The 15,417-nt window shown below is 49.6% G+C and overlaps 1 protein-coding gene and 1 long non-coding RNA gene across 5 annotated transcripts; one reads left to right on the plus strand and one right to left on the minus strand.

The window, feature by feature from the left end:
- Positions 1-856: 856 nt before the first annotated feature.
- ATRIP (ATR interacting protein) lies at positions 857-15,212 on the plus strand. 4 transcript variants are annotated; one of them, XM_081817036.1, is made up of 14 exons: positions 857-1,207; positions 3,435-3,565; positions 4,251-4,421; positions 6,005-6,123; positions 7,291-7,448; positions 9,273-9,374; positions 9,706-9,835; positions 10,047-10,730; positions 13,326-13,462; positions 13,625-13,716; positions 14,165-14,245; positions 14,415-14,667; positions 14,917-14,953; positions 15,056-15,212. In XM_081817036.1, coding segments are annotated over exons 1-14 (2,343 nt in total). In that variant the 5' UTR covers positions 857-960; the 3' UTR covers positions 15,057-15,212. The 4 variants fall into 4 exon arrangements, with proteins under 4 accessions (XP_081673162.1, XP_081673155.1, XP_081673152.1 ...); XM_081817029.1 differs by lacking the exon at positions 14,917-14,953 and having other exon boundaries at positions 858-1,207; positions 13,628-13,716; XM_081817026.1 differs by lacking the exon at positions 14,917-14,953 and having other exon boundaries at positions 859-1,207.
- On the minus strand, positions 4,423-13,330 carry LOC145721059 (uncharacterized). The gene is made up of 2 exons (XR_014144536.1): positions 13,144-13,330; positions 4,423-11,782 (listed from the first exon to the last, which is right to left on the minus strand). It is a non-coding gene; the product is annotated as an uncharacterized LOC145721059 (long non-coding RNA).
- Positions 15,213-15,417: the final 205 nt, after the last annotated feature.

A 15,417-nucleotide genomic window follows, 5' to 3' on the forward strand; every position in this document is an offset into this window, starting at 1 on the left:
GAAGCCTTACCTCTCTCCTTGCCACAGATAACTCCTACCTGGCATTTGTGTGGCCCCCATGTCGGTGTTGTATTCTCGTCTCAGTAGACGGGAGTATGCCAGTCTCCTTGCTAACTCAGTAACTCTCACTCAACCTGGAGGACAGCCAGGTGCCACTTTCAAGGGGCCTTTCTTGACCTCCTGGCCTCCTCATTCATTTATGACCTGTGCTTGGGACAAAACCACTCCGGCGCTCAGAGAAATGAATGAATGCCAACAGCCTGAACAGTTAGTTCCCACACTCTCCAACATAGGCACACCCTTCTCAGAATCACCCCTCCTCCGCAGACCTTTCTTCTCCACACCTATCTCAAATGCACACACTCAAAACATTAACTCTCTCAAAGATACCTCCTCACAAAAGCTGTATTCATACTCTTCGCCCAACCCCACTCTCCCAGACTCCTCCTCAAGAGGACCTCTGGGTATGTGAGAGGTGAGTCCGGCGGGAGGAAAACAGCGAAGTCGCAGAGACCAAACCCCTGAACACTGCCTGTCACGATTCACAAGTGTACGTGTGAATGTCAGGGCGGACTCCAGCGCGGCTGCAGGGAGGGGACGCAGAGCCACCCGCGCTGTAACGCTGGTAAGGCTCGGCCCCGCACCCCGGTAACGCGGATCGCGCAGCACGCATCCCGCCGGAGACCCAGGGAGACCCTGCCACGGGTACCAGAGCGCCCAGTAGAGCTGGGTTGGGGGGCGGGGCGCCACCGAGAGAGGCCCGCACTCCGCAGAGCCGGCGACGCGTTCGGATTAGGTCATCCTTCCGCGCCCGCTGGCTGGCAGTCGATTGGCCCGTGGGCTCGGGGGCGTGGCTCTAGCGGCTGAGGCGAGCGGCGGCGCGCGGGCGGTTGGTCCAGCGATCCGGCCTCGCGGCGACCAGGCCTTGCTCGGTGCCCTCGGAGACTGGTCGCCGGAGGCATGGCTGGAGCCCCCGCGCCGGGCAGCAGGAGGCGGAGCGGGCTCCCGGCGCCTAGCCCTGGCCCTCCGCCCAGCATCGGGCACCCTCCGAGCAAGCGAGCCCGGGGCTTCCCCGCGGCCGCCGTCCCGGACCCCGAAGACCCGTTCGGCGCGCACGGGGATTTCACTGCCGACGACCTGGAGGAACTCGACACCCTCGCGTCGCAGGCCCTGAGCCAGTGCCCGGCCGCTGCTCGGGACGTGTCCAGTGAGTGCGCCTCGGGGCCTTTCCCCGGAGGGTGGTGCAGACCTCGCCAGGCTTCCTTGATGGCTGTGGCTTCGGAACCCCACAGCGACCGCTGCCCCGGTGTCTTGCACCCACACTGCCCTGCTTAAAATATAGGAATGGCTTCATCTAAGCAGTGGTTGTACCTCAAAAGGTCTTTTGATTTGGGGGAGAAATGTATCAAGAATGTCAAACAGCCGATTTGAAATACGGAAAATTAGGTTAACGTTTTACTTTCGTTTATAAAGTTTAGGCCGCGAAGTTCTTGGATCTATATCCTTGGAACCCGACCACCACCATCAGAACCATCATACCTACACATGGGGACCCATTCTTGTGACAGGTTTGGGAGGCTTTAGATCTAATGAATACCACTGCCCCCCTTGGGCCATAAGAACATAAGAGGGGGCCCGTCCGAGGCAAGAGATGAAAGAGATTTATTCCTTTATACAACCAGTAAGTTGTACTAGGTGCCCAAAACCTTAGGAACTGTAACATACTTAGCAATTGACAAAAGACAAAAAAAAACCTTCCTTCAGGAGCTTACATTTCTAGCTAGAGAATGTATGAAGTCTTGTGTGGCTCACAGAAAGAGAAAAGTTTTGAGGGCACCTTGCATCTCTACTTGGATATCTCACAGGCATCTTAAATCCCACACATTCACCTCCTGGAAACCCAGTCATTCTCCAGTATTGCCAGCGTGGCACCTGGCAGAGCAGACATTCAGAAAACGTTCATTAATGACTAAATATTCTATACAACAGTGACTGGTACCACTCTCCATCAGGTGGCTCAAGGCAACAGTTGCCTTTTTTTGACCATACATCTAATTCCTTTCCAAATCCTGTAACTTTACCTGCTTAATCCATCTCTGGAATCCATCCTTTTTGCATCGTCTCTACCATCTCCCTGATCTATGTTACAATTATTCCTTCCTTCTGGATAATAATCTGCTAAATTCTCCCCGTTTCCAGTCTTGACTCCCTGTAAATCAGACTTTACACTACAGCCAGAGTGATCTTTTCAGAACTCAAATCCGGCTGTGTCTCACACAGATAAAAGTGAACATCCCGGGGCGCCTGGGTGGCTCAGTCGTTAAGCGTCTGCCTTCGGCTCAGGTCATGATCCCAGGGTCCTGGAATCGAGCCCCGCATCGGGCTCCCTGCTCCGCGGGAAGCCTGCTTCTCCCTCTCGCACTCCCCCTGCTTGTGTTCCCTCTCTCGCTGTGTCTCTCTCTGTCAAATAAATAAATAAAATCTTTAAAAAAAAAAAAAAGTGAACATCCCTGCTGAAGCCCTTTAATGACTTCCCACTGTGTCTAGTATAAAGATCAAAGTCCTGGGGTGCCTGGAATCTGCTTGTCCCTCTCCCCCTGCTCCTTTCCCTACTTGTGCTCTATCTCACTCTCTCAAATAAGTAAATAAATAAAATCTTAAAAAAAAAAAAAGATCAAAGTTCTTAACATGGCCTGCAAGGCCAGTATGGCCTGGCCCATGTTCCCACTCTTTCTGAGTTTGAGCCACACTGACCTTCCTTCATTTCTTGAATGCTCCCTGCTTCCTTACAATACATAAATTGCACATTGCTGTTTCTTGTACACAGATTCTTCCCATCCATTCCCCCCATTCCCGCTCATCTGCTTAACTTCTTGTTCTTCAGCTCTCAGCTCAGTCATCACTTCCTTGGGAAGCCTTCCAGTCATTCCAGTTGGATCAAGTCCCCCTGGGATAGGTTTTCCTATATTTGTTCTCTTGGGCAGCTCTTATCACAGTTGTAAATTTGCATTTTTTAAAAATTTGCATTTGTGTGAATATTTTTGAATATCCTGTAAGCTCCATGAGTGTAAGGACTGGATCCATTATGCTCACCACTGTACCTTTAGAGACTAGATTGTGCCAGGTGCTCAGTAGGTGTACGTGCTGGTGTAGGTAGAGGTGCTCAGTAAATACTGTTGAATAATAGATCACCAACTTCTGACCAGTGAGGTCCCCACAACACCTTTTCAGCCTTCAGATGAGACTCTTAAAATTGGAGGGTGGGGGGTGGGGAAGTGGCAGGATCTGTTATTTCGTAAGGATCATTTATGAGTTTGAATCATGTTCTTGGGTTGGAAAATACCTATATTGCTTATCAGAGCTTTCTCTAGTTTGCTTTCAAGAGTGATTCTTTTCAGCATTGACTGACAAAAGTGGGAAAATGTTTTTTACAGATGTTCATAAGATCCCCAGATTAGATGGGATGTCAAAAACTCCTGCAGGGAAAAACAGAGAATTTGTTCCAGTTAAAGATAATTTTGAATTAGAGGTACTTCAGGCACAATACAAAGAACTTAAAGAAAAGGTAAGTGACTTAACTTGTGGTTCTTATAGCTAACTTACTCACTTATGCATGTGTTATAAAGCAGTGTACAATAAGATATGTAAAAGTTTTAAAACAAGAGTTCAGATTCAGCCCCACGAAATGGAGGAAGGCTAGGGAAAGAAAGCCAGAAAATTCAGACTGAAAGAAACCAAATCCTGAGATTCCTAACAACTAGGCAAGAAAGGAAACAGTGTACACCAGATCCAAAAAAAGATACAAACTTTATGTCATAGTACTGAGACAAATTTATAGTATATGTCTTCTATAGGGGATACAACATCATAATGTTTGCTGTTTTCAGTAGCAGTTTTACAAAAAAGCAGACATCCTTTATATGACTATCTGTAGATCCTTAGGAAAACCAGGAACATAGTGTGAAATTTTGGATCTGTGAAGTGTGTGACCCAGATTGTTTAATACTTCTAGAACCTACAGAATCTGTATGTGTGAATGACAGTGTGTCCTTAAGCTATCTTGCTGAATGTCAACTGTTCCACGAATGGGCCTAGCAGACCATGGTGACATCTAGTTGGTATGGATATATTTGAGGACTCATTGGTCTGTAGAACATGGTTTACATGTGCTTTTTCCGCTATATGTTAAAACAAGTACAAATATAACTTTCCCTTGTAAGCTTTTCACAAGATTGATTTGGGATTTATAGATGAAGGCAATGGAAGAAGAAGTCCTCATTAAAAATGGAGAAATAAAAATTTTGCGGGACTCACTGCATCAGACAGAATCCATTCTAGAGGAACAGAGAAGATCACATTTCCTTCTTGAGCAAGAGAAAACTCAAGCACTTGGTGACAAAGAAAAGGAATTTTCCAAAAAGGTGACCCAGAGCTTTTTTATTTTTTTCTTGTTCTGGACACAAGCTTTGCCTGTTCACTGAGTTCTCTTAAAAGCAATGACCAAAGTGTCTATAAGTCTTCCAGGAAGATTTCAGCAGTTGTTTGTCTTAAATACTTTCTGCTATCAGTTAATTGCATATACTTTTCTTCTAGGTTCTGCATGTGGTTTGGAAAAGGACTTAGAAGAAACTGCTTTGCTGTGGTAGTTATGATAGTTGGTCTTGGCAGGAACAAATCAATAGCTTAGACTTTCCAGAAATAGGCTTAAGTAAGAGCTTTTTTGCCAGGTTAGAAACTCAGTTGACCTAGCTTAGGCCAAAAGAAAATGTATTGACTTCCATAACTAAGTCTGGGAAAAAACAGGTGTGCGGGGGCCTTGAATGACTCAAGCCTTGCCAGGACTTGTCTTTACTGTCTACTCTATAGATAGGCTTCATCCTTATGGTAAAGGATATGTTCTCCAGCAGCTCTTGAGTTCATGTTTCATAGCTCCAGAGCAGAATGAATACTTGCCTTCCCCCCCCCTCCCCAATCTCAAGGCTCTCATTGGTCTGACCTGAGTCACACTGTAACCACAGAGATGATAGCTCCCGTTTAAATCACACAGAGGTAGGGAAATGATTATTCCTCGGGGGAGGGAGATGCTGTTCTGGGAAGAAATTAGTAGGTGTCCATACATACCGCCGTTTTCCTTCAGCACTTTCCAAGGCTTCAATCTCAAGGACATGGGTCTTATTCTGCCATTCATTCAGCAAATTAGCAAACTTTAAAGAAGCACTAACCTGTGCCCAGCACTAACAGCAGTACTTGTCTCTCCACATACATGATGGAAGAGCAAGGGAGTTGTAATCAGACAAACCAGAGTTTGAATCCAGGCTTTCTTTCTCACATGTGAGTGGAGACTTCAGGGTAATGACTTAAGCTCTGTGACTCATTTCCATGATCTGTTCCAGGAAATAACCAGAAGGGTTGCTGTAAGACTTAAACAGCCCTGCATGTGCTGGGACGGTGCTGGGACTGGGACTACACTTGGCACGGAGTGTGCCCAGGGAATAACAGCAGTTACTGTTGGCTGTAGGCCAGAGCAGGTCTGCCCATGCTGCGTGGGGTTTTGGTAAAATTTCCAAACACTCTGCCCAGACTTTCAAGAAGACCTGGAATCATACACCACTACGTTCATCAAAAGGTCGACATGTCACTGTGAGATAAGGCACCTTGCCAGGCTCCAGGCTGGGCAGTTCATATTCATCCTTCCTATTTAATCCCCCCAACCGTGAAGACCGGTATTTGTGTTACAGATAAGCTAAAGTTTAGAGAGGCTGAGTAAATGGTATTTAAACCCTCACAAACTACCTCGCAATAGATCAGGTCAAAATGTCTTTCTAGAATACCATGCTCACATTCAGGAAGAAGGCTAAAGCTCTATAGAAAGGACATTTGTGTCACAGTGGACTTTCATACTTATTTCTCATTGTTTTCGTTTATGAACCTGATGTTCTGAAGCCCAGAGATAATTTTGCATATATGATGGGGCCACCACGAGTATGTTGTCTTTGCCTTCCAGCTTCAATCATTGCAGTCTGAACTCCAATTTAAAGATGCAGAGATGAATGAATTAAGGACAAAGCTTCAAAGCAGTGAACGAGCAAATAAATTGGCTGCTCCTTCCGTTCCCCATATCAGGTAATGATGGCGCTGAAGGAAGAGTTGTTTTGCATGGTTTATAGAAAGTATGAAAAACAAGGTCAGGCTAGTCTTGAATAAAGGCCATTTAAACTTTGCCATTTGGACATAGATCCTCTTTCCTAAAGGCCTCGAAGGTGGTTTAGATCAGGCGTGATAGGTTTGGCGCATCACAGCATAAAGGCCTTACACCCTAGAAGGGCTTCCTCTCTATAGGACTTTATACTCAGGACTAAAAAAGGCTGGAAAGATGCTCTCCAGACTTTTGGGGTGGCTCAGTCTTCATTTTTTTCCCCCAGTTTTCATTTTTATGTAATTTGTTTCAAATAACTGATTTTGTGCCAAGTATAAGTGTATTTCAGTCCCAACTACTGGGAACATTTATTTTTCATTTGCTGCCCTGGGACCTTTGTCCACCAGTCCCCGCCTTTGCTGCAGATGTGATCAGCTTGTTAATGGTCTTGTCCTGCCCCCTGCCTGCCAGAGAACTCTGGCACACTGTTGATACCAGCCTTGAAATTTGAACAGTATGGGTCACGGTGTCTTTTTCTGGTAATGAACATTCTGCTACCTTTGCTCATAATGGGCAGGGTGTGAAATTGAACTCTTCTTGCCTTGCCTAGTTCAGGTAAGACAGGAAAGCAGAGGGGGGGGTCCATCCTCACCTCTTCACACATCTCTGACAGAGGGGTCTTGGCGTTTTCTGATGCGCTCAGAGGGTTAAGACTGCTTCTCTAACACAAAGACCTTGGCACTGAAGAACTGGCTCAGTTTCCAAGTTGGAGGACACAACATGCCTTTTAATAGACCCTCTTTCTACTGAAAATCTTTGAATTCAGCCCCTGGGGACTATTGAATAAGAGGTTGTTCCGCATTAAAAAGATATTTTGGTGGAATTGGAAATAGTAATGGAATTAGGGCCAATATTTTTGGGTGATTAGAAGAATACGGAAATGAAAGAGGTTTTCAACAATTCGGATCACAATGCCTTGAATTTTGCACTGCTATCCTGACAAAGAATGACAAATACAGAATAGAGAAAACCTTTGGTCAGAGCACCTAGACACGAAAAGTTTAACACCTGAATAAGTTAGAAGTTTTATAACCAGGTATTTTAAATGGTTTTAGCAGAATCATTACTTTGCTTTCATAGTTAACTTTTTCCAGTCCTAGGAAAAGCCCTTCTGTGGCTATAAAGCCAGAAGCATGTTCTCTACAATCTGGAAAACCATCTTTCCCTACAAAGGAGTCTTTTAGTGCTAACATGTCCCTTCCTCACCCCTTCCAGACAGAGCCAGGATACAAGTCCCTGGTGGGCAGAGAGGGTGAGTTGGTCTGTCTCTCATCCATTGCTGTGTAACCAATTATTCAAACTTGTGGCTTAAAACAACAATGAGTATTTCTCCTGGTTCTGTGGGACAACAGTGCTGACAGAGCACAGTGGGGATGGTTTGTCTCTGTGGGGACTAGAATCACTGAAGGCTTGTCTGGGGCTGGAGGATCTATTTCAGAGTGGCTCATTCACATGACTGGCAACGGAGTTCTTCTCCACATGTGGGCCTCTCTACTTGGGTGACCTCATAACCTGGTGGATGGCTTCCTCTAGAGCTAACAAACCAGCGAGAGCTAGGTGGAAGCTAGCCCTTTTATGGCCTAGCCTCAGAAGTCCCATAGCATCACTTCTGCCACATTCTGTTTGTTAGAAGCCATGTTCAAGGGGGAAGGAAACTAGGCCTCACCTTTTGAAGAGAAATGTGTCTAGAATTTACAGGCATATTTTAAAACCTCCTCAGTCAACATCCATTGACATGTCAGAAACACAGCCAGTATACAGGAACTCGTGTTCCTTTCAGCCTTGGGTTTGTACCGCCAGGTCCAGACTGAGGGGATGCTACTGCTTTCTAGAGGGACACAATCTAGCATTGGTAGATTTTCACTCTGAGAATACGCTGTGTCAATTTATCTTGTAATTCTGATACATCGCCTCTCTCCTAGCACCTGGCACCTTGCAAGCCATTGGCCATCACGCCACCTCTGAGAACCTCAACCACGCATATTTTTGGCATCTGGCAACTACAGGAACAGTATAGGATAGTGTTAGGAGCAGGCATTGCAGCCCACTAGCCTGGCAGGAGTCCCAGTCACACTACTTACTGGCTTGTGTGATGTGGGCAGGCAAGTCCCTTAACCCCTGTGCCTCTGTTTTCCTGTATGTAAAATAGAGCTAATGAGGGGCGCCTGGGTGGCTCAGTTGGTTAGGCAGCTGCCTTCGGCTCAGGTCATGATCCTGGAGTCCCTGGATCGAGTCCCGCGTCGGGCTCCCTGCTCGGCGGGGAGTCTGCTTCTCCCTCTGACCCTCCCCCATCTCGTGCTCTCTCTCTCTGTCTCATTCTCTCTCTCAAATAAATAAATAAAAATCTTTAAAAAAAAAAAATAGAGCTAATGATAACACTTCCTCTTAGGGTTGCTCTGAGGAACAAATGAGCCAGCATGGGTAAAACTGTTAGAATAGAGTCTGTCTGGCACATAATAAGCACCATAATAAGTGTTAGTGACTACAGCTTTCATGTTATATTGCCTCATTTTAAAGTGGGGCAAACAACTTTCCTTTCCTTTCCTTGTATGAGTTCCTGTTTTCCATGAGGAAGGCAAAAATGTGAGGATTCTTGAGTTGCTCTGGCTCTTGTTTTAATCCAAGGTTGAGGAGATGGAACAGTCTCTGTTTTAAACTCATTATGGGGCACCCGGCTGACCCAGTCCATAGAGCATGCAACGCTTGATCTCAGAGTCATGAGTTCGAGCCCCACATGGAAGGTAGAGTTTACTTAAAAAAAAACAAAAAACAAAAAAAAACAACCTAGTTACATTCAAGGGGCGCCTGGGTGGCTCAGTCGTTAAGCGTCTGCCTTCGGCTCAGGTCATGATCCCAGGGTCCGGGGATCGAGCCCCGCATCGGGCTCCCTGCTCAGCCAGGAAGCCTGCTTCTCCCTCTCCCGCTCCCCCTGCTTGTGTTCCCTCTCTCGCTGTGTCTCTCTCTGTCAAATAAATGAAGAAATCTTTAAAACAAAAACAAAAAAACCTCATTACATTCAAGAGTTTCTGATATGCCTGTGCTTTTGTGCTCAAGTTTTGATTCACATTTTCTCTAGTTGTAGAGAGTAAGAGCCACAGTCTGGGAGGTGACCCCATAAAGCAAGAAGAATCCCACAAAAGTCCTATTGACAGCTGGATGCAGAGATCAAACACTCAAGGTACCAGCACACCTGCCCCTCGTGTAGGAGGCCTGCACAGCTCCGTTTGCCTCTGCAGTGCTCCATTAGAATTGTCTCTGAGAACCAGCACCCCAGGCAGTCCTTCAGAGGGTCCGGGGGAGTGGTAGTCTGTGACTTAAGCAAAAGACTATAAAATAGAAGGGGCCAAAGCAGGTATGTCCCAGAACCCTCAGCACCCACAGGGACCTCAGTGGGTCGTAAGGGCAGCTTAGAGGACAGTTAGCATCCAAGGAACCCTCACTTTTCCTGCGGAAGCCTTAGAAAAGGCCTCCCTTGTCAGAACCTTCTAGAATCACGTTGTCTTCTGCAGGTTCCATTTTGATAAACCTTCTCCTGAAGCAGCCTTTGATCCCAGGGTCATCCCTCGGTCTGTGCCACCTCCTGAGCAGTTGTTCGGAGGCTCCTACCAGCACCCTGCTGCAGCCACCGGGGTTTGGCAGGTAAGCCTCAGACTCCTAAAAAGCTCATTTAGGAAGGAGTTCCCAGGAAGCAAGTCCCTTTCTGGTCCTGACCAGCCTGGGAGGTCTATGTGCCGGGGTTGGGGGTGGGGTGCGGTTTGGGAAACTAGAGAATTTGGCCAGCAGGTTGACTGGGGCCCTTGACATTGTCTCCATCTCACACTTGTGTGTTTTCTTTTGTATTTGCTGCTAGTACCTTGGCTGGGATTTCAAGCCTGAGGACCACAGGTTCTCATGATGGGTCATTTCCCCTCTTGGCCCTGAGAGAAGCACAGAACCTGGCACTCACTGGATTGAATCTGGTTGCCAGGGATGAAGGCTCGTGTGATGGAGACCCAGCAGAGGGAGGCAGAAAGGCCTTCCCACTCTGCCAGCTTCCTGGAGCTGTGCATCTCCTCCCCCTGGTACAGTTCTTTGTCGGCTTACACTGCCAGGCTCTGCAAGATTTGGCAGCAGCCAAGAGAAGTGGAGCACCTGGGGACTCACCAACACGTTCCTCCTGTGTGAGCTCTGCGGGAGAGGCCAGCCTCGAGGACTCACTTTGCAGCCTGGAAAGCTTCTCTGTAGCGTCCCTTAGTGTTCTTCAGCACCTGGTGTGCCACAGCGGAGCGGTCGTCCACCTGTTACTGTCAGATGCAGGGGCAGATTCTGCTGCTAGGGCAGGAAACCAGAGCCTGGTTCACAGACAAGATCATGGGGATGTGTCCTCAGCCCCAAGGGGGCTTGCCAGTGACCAAGGCCAGCATCCACTACTGAAGATGCTTCTTCACCTGTTGACTTTTTCTTCAACAGGTCACCTTCAAGCCAGTGTCCTGAGCCAGTGTCTTAAGATTTTGGTGAAATTAGCTGAAAATGCTTCCTTTGATTTCCTGCCCAGGTATAATAACACAGCATGGAAGTCATGATTCTTTGTGGGTCTTACCTGACCTCTTGAGGTCTATCCCGTGGCCCTTATACTTTGTCCACTTCTTGACTTATCTGTTCTTCTCAGTGCTAAGCCTTGGTTTTATGTTCTGAGGCTTCGTTCAGGGAGTTCTGAAGTGATGGAAAGTGGGGCCAGGTGTTAGGAGAACCAAGAAAGTGATTTAGGAGAACCAAGGAAGTGATTTATTTGGTTTAATTCTGCCTCTGTACAGCAGGTAAGCAAGAGACACATGTGTTGAAAGAAGGCTTGTAGCCGCTATGGAAAAGCATCCTTGTCCCCAGGACAGACAAAGGCTGAACCAAGAGCCTTGAACCTGGGCCGTGGATCAGGTGAAGACCACGAATCACACCACATTTAAGTTCGGTGGGGTTCCCTAAGGAAGCAGAGGGTGTAGGGTAGGTCTGCAGCCCATAAGCTGACCTTGCTGGGAATCTGCCCATCATCATCGTGCCCTCTGGCATGAGTCATAGGTTACCTGCTCCTCTTAATGTTTGTGGGAAGTGGTTGTATAGTGAACCTAGCTTGTGAACACTGTAGTCATAAATTCCTAACTTGGGATTCCAGAGCCTCAAGACTGGGAGGAACTGTAAACACCATCCAGCCCATCCCCTCATCCAATAATCCTGTCTCCCCCTCAGCATGCCACCAAGAAGCCAGTTCCTACTTGGAGTAACTCCACTGGCTGCACTTACCTTAAGCTTTTAGCCTCTGAGCTTAGCATACTTGTTTCTGAAAAACACTGCTGGATCCTGGTTTCCATTTGAGGATATTCTAGCTGGTCTGGTCCATCCTAACAGTAGTCCTCAGAGCTGGACACAGTACTCACAGTACTGTGGTGTAGTGTGGGCAGCATGATAGGTTCAGAACCATCACCCATGTGTCTGGCACAGACCTAGCTCATAGTGGCTGGTTGCTTGTTTCATAGGTGTTGAATGAATTCCAGGAGCCACTTTTTACCAGTCCTCTTGGTAGATACACCATCATTCCATTCCTGTTGAGCTTGTCTGCAAGGACATGATAAAACAGCAATTTAGGGGATGCTTACTATAGGCCAGACAGATGCCTTCTGTTCACTAGCTCATGTGACACCCTCAGAACCCTGCATCCTTACACCTAGAGGGAGCCTGGCTCACTGGAAGCACTCAGTATTTGCTGTATGAATACGAATGGAGAGAGCATGCTGGGCCAGTTTCAGGCCAGTCTCCTTGACTTGCCCTTAATCACGGTCCGACACCACCTCCCACTTGGTGCTTCTCTTCAGAATTCCTACCTCCTTGCAGGCTGAACCCCACTACCACACAGCTTCCTGTTCACCTTGGAGTGAAAGCGAAGGACACGTGCCACCAAGGCCCTGACCGTGTGCAGTGCAACACAAGGAGCCATGCAGACAGCGGTCTCATAAGGGGCACCTTTGCCCACCTAGGCCTGAGGGCAAGTCATCCCCACGGACTATAGCCATAGGTCATTCCTGGTTACTGGGCCATTCCCGGTACTGAGATGGCAGCGACTTTTGAGCAAAGAGGTCTCATCCCCTGCTTCAAACAGAACAGCAGGACTATTCTCTCTTGTATGTTTGGGGCTCTGAAAAAATTTTTTAAAAGAAGGCTGATGTTACCCAAAAGTAATGTGGAAACCACTGTGTCATATATATAGATTTTTCTTGCAGAGAGTTTCAGGGACTTTACACGAACACTAGAGACCACTTCTAACCTAATGATGAACTTGAGTAACAACCAGGTTAAATCCCAGTTTCCCATAAAGTTCTACCCTCCCTGGCAACTGAAAACATGCCGCTTATCCACTGTACAGGATCTGCTCTAAAATGATTTCACCCCAAACAGTGAGAACTTGCTTCCTAATGGCATACTGAGGAATATTCTTAACCCTCGATGGTGTGTGCTGAGACGCTGCAGATGCATGAAGGGGGACACGTAAAAGTACCCCTCTCCCTACCCACAAGGTTGTGTGGGTTGAGCGAATGGCAGTTGTCTTGGGACTTAGTTCTTTAGTTCCCTGTGCCTGTGAGACCTGGGGGAGAGTGTGCCCAGAGCCCCTCACCCGTGCACGCTCCAAGGGGGCACCTGCTCCTATCTGGTGTTTTCAGAAATGGTCTGCTCAGCAAGTGGTGTAAAACCCAACCCTAGCCAAGTCTGCATTTGCCACTTTGGAGCCTGGCCAGTCCTTGGGTAGTGGGCTCATAACATTCTCACACCCAAGTTAAGATCTGCCTCCCTATTTGGGAGCAGTGTGGAAGCCAGGCACCCCAGGTCCAGGGAGGCAGCCCCCATTTACAGGTGGCGCTGTGTCTGGTAAGGGCCTGTCCTCTCTAAGCCACAGCAACATCGCGGTGGAGGCTTGTACCTACTCGTTCACAGGAAGCAGATGTCCTAGCAAGCAGGTAGTGGTCGGCCAGCATTTAAACCCAGGTCTGAACCACAGCTCCTCCTCGTACCGCCTGCTCAAAACGGCCTTTTCCCTCCGGGGAAAAGCGAGGGTGAGTTGGATTGGGTTACCAGCGTCCCATCTCTCTGGGCCCCTGTACTGTAGGTTCCAGTGTGTGTTCCGGGTGCTGCCACAGTGCCTGAGCCCCGAGAGCCCCCTGCCCAGCGTCCTGCTGACTGTTGAGCTCCTCTCCCTCCTGGCGGACCACGAGAAACTGGTGCCTCAGCTCTGCTCCCGCTCAGGTAAAGCCCGGCAGGGAGTGGGTGGCTGGGCTGCCGCTGCAGGCTGGAAGCAAGGGCGGTGGCAGGGACAGGTCAGAGGCCTCCTGAGGGCTTCTGCAGCTTGTGCCCGGAGCTCTGGGTAAGAAGGGGAACCCTGAGTGAGAGGTGGGGTGTCCTTTTCAGAAGGCTGTCTCCTCCTGCTGCTGTACACGTACATCACATCAAGGCCTGACAAAGTGGCCTCGGACACACAGTGGCTTCAGCTAGAACAAGAGGTAAAAACTCCAGAGGCCCTGCTGTGAACTGCTCACCACCCCACCCCACCCACCTCAGGGCCACTGTTCCTCCCCCTGGGGAGAACGGAGCTTTCATTCACTTTGGTAACAAGAGTTTACCCAGCTGCTAACAAGGGGAACTCAGTCCGGGGGCTCCACACTACACAGAAGCAATACAGCTGGGCCCCAGGGTGTCCTGGGACTTGGCAGAGTGGCCTGATAACTGGTCCCACCCTGGCTTTGGGGCCTGGAGGCAGGTGGGTCGCTGATGAGACACGGGGGTTGGCCCTGAGCCTAGCCTGGGAAGGCCCCAAGACCATTTCTTGGACCCCGTTGTATAGATAGGCAGTTGCTAAGGCAACCGGAGCACTGGTAGAAGCCTTAGCAAGCCCTCACTGTGACCAGGGTCTCACTCTGCCATAGACGGACCAGTCTGTTCTTGTTCTAGGCCGTGTGGCTCCTGGCTAAGCTGGGTGTGCAGAGCCCCTGCTCTCCGGTCACGGGCTCTCACTGCCAGTGCAACGTGGAGGTGAGCGCATGGGGGCCAAGGTGACCCTCTGCAGGGACCCCCCCCCGCTCCATGCCCCGCAGCCCCGACCCCTCCTCACCTATGGTGGCCGGGCAGGGTGCCGTCCAGCGGAGCAGGCTGGGGGGTGCAGGAGCCCTGGGACCCAGCCTCAGTGTCGGCCCTCCCGCAGGGGGTCAGGGCGCTCACGGCGATGCTGCACAGACAGTGGCTGACGGTGCGGAGGGCCGGGGGGCCCCCAAAGACGGAGTGGCAGAAGCGGACGATGCGCTGTCTGCGGGACACAGTGCTGCTGCTGCATGGCCTGTCCCAGAAGGACAAGCTCTTCACTGTGCACTGCGTGGAGGTCCTGCATCAGTATGACCAGGTGATGCCAGGGGTCAGCATGCTGATTCGAGGGCTTCCGGACGTGGCCGACTGTGAAGGTGAGCCTGCAGGAGGACTCCTCCCTGTCCAACCCACACGCGGGGCTTCCCTGAAGTTCACGGACAGGTCACAGTTCCTGGCCTTAAGTCAGCAGTCTTCCCTCCACGCAGCCTTTGCCTTACTGCTCTGGCTCTTCTCTGAGCATAACAGGCTGCCTTTTGCTTGTATCTGTTGAGTCGGCCTGGCAGAGCCACGGTTGTTCCAGAAACATCCCTGTCTGAATTGCCTTTGTGTCACTTTGCTTGCAGTAGCTGAGGGAGCAAGGCCTGGGCGTGGAAGGGACTGGTTAGTTCCTATGGGCGTGGGGGAGGAGCGGTGGGCCTTCCCTCCACCCCTGTGCCCAGCACCTGCAGGCCTTCACCGTAGAACCCTCTTCTCTTCGCTCAGAGGCAGCCCTGGATGACCTCTGTGCCGCTGAAACCGATGTGGATGACCCTGAGATGGACTGCAGCTGACACCTGGGAGCATCGAGCCACACGGTGGCACCAGAACCACTACCTTCCCCACCAACTGATTAAAAGCAGCAAAGGGCTGTTTGAGAACATGCCAGCCTTGTGGTGTTTCCTGAGTCTGATCTGTGTCGGGCTGAGTGGGGGGGACGGAGCAGGAGCCAGACCCTCGGAAGCCTGGGAGCCTTCCCGTCCCTGGCTGGAGTTGAGACCCTGTCCCCACGGTAACGAATCAGCCCTGAGGAAGGAGCCCGGCCCTGCCCTGCCCAGCCTGTGGAATTGCCCTGAGTCATCGCTTTG

Source organism: Leptonychotes weddellii, chromosome 1 (assembly GCF_054177405.1).
Source record: "Leptonychotes weddellii isolate Sample4059 chromosome 1, ASM5417740v2, whole genome shotgun sequence".
Lineage (NCBI taxonomy): Eukaryota > Metazoa > Chordata > Mammalia > Carnivora > Phocidae > Leptonychotes > Leptonychotes weddellii.

Bases quoted from the DNA above. Each gene is read 5' to 3' on its own strand.
- ATRIP (XM_081817026.1), top strand. From the start codon at position 961: ATGGCTGGAGCCCCCGCGCCGGGCAGCAGGAGGCGGAGCGGGCTCCCG. The intron at 1,208-3,434 runs GTGAGTGCGCCT...TGTTTTTTACAG, and splicing joins CGCTGCTCGGGACGTGTCCA to ATGTTCATAAGATCCCCAGA. The intron at 3,566-4,250 runs GTAAGTGACTTA...TGGGATTTATAG, and splicing joins ACAAAGAACTTAAAGAAAAG to ATGAAGGCAATGGAAGAAGA.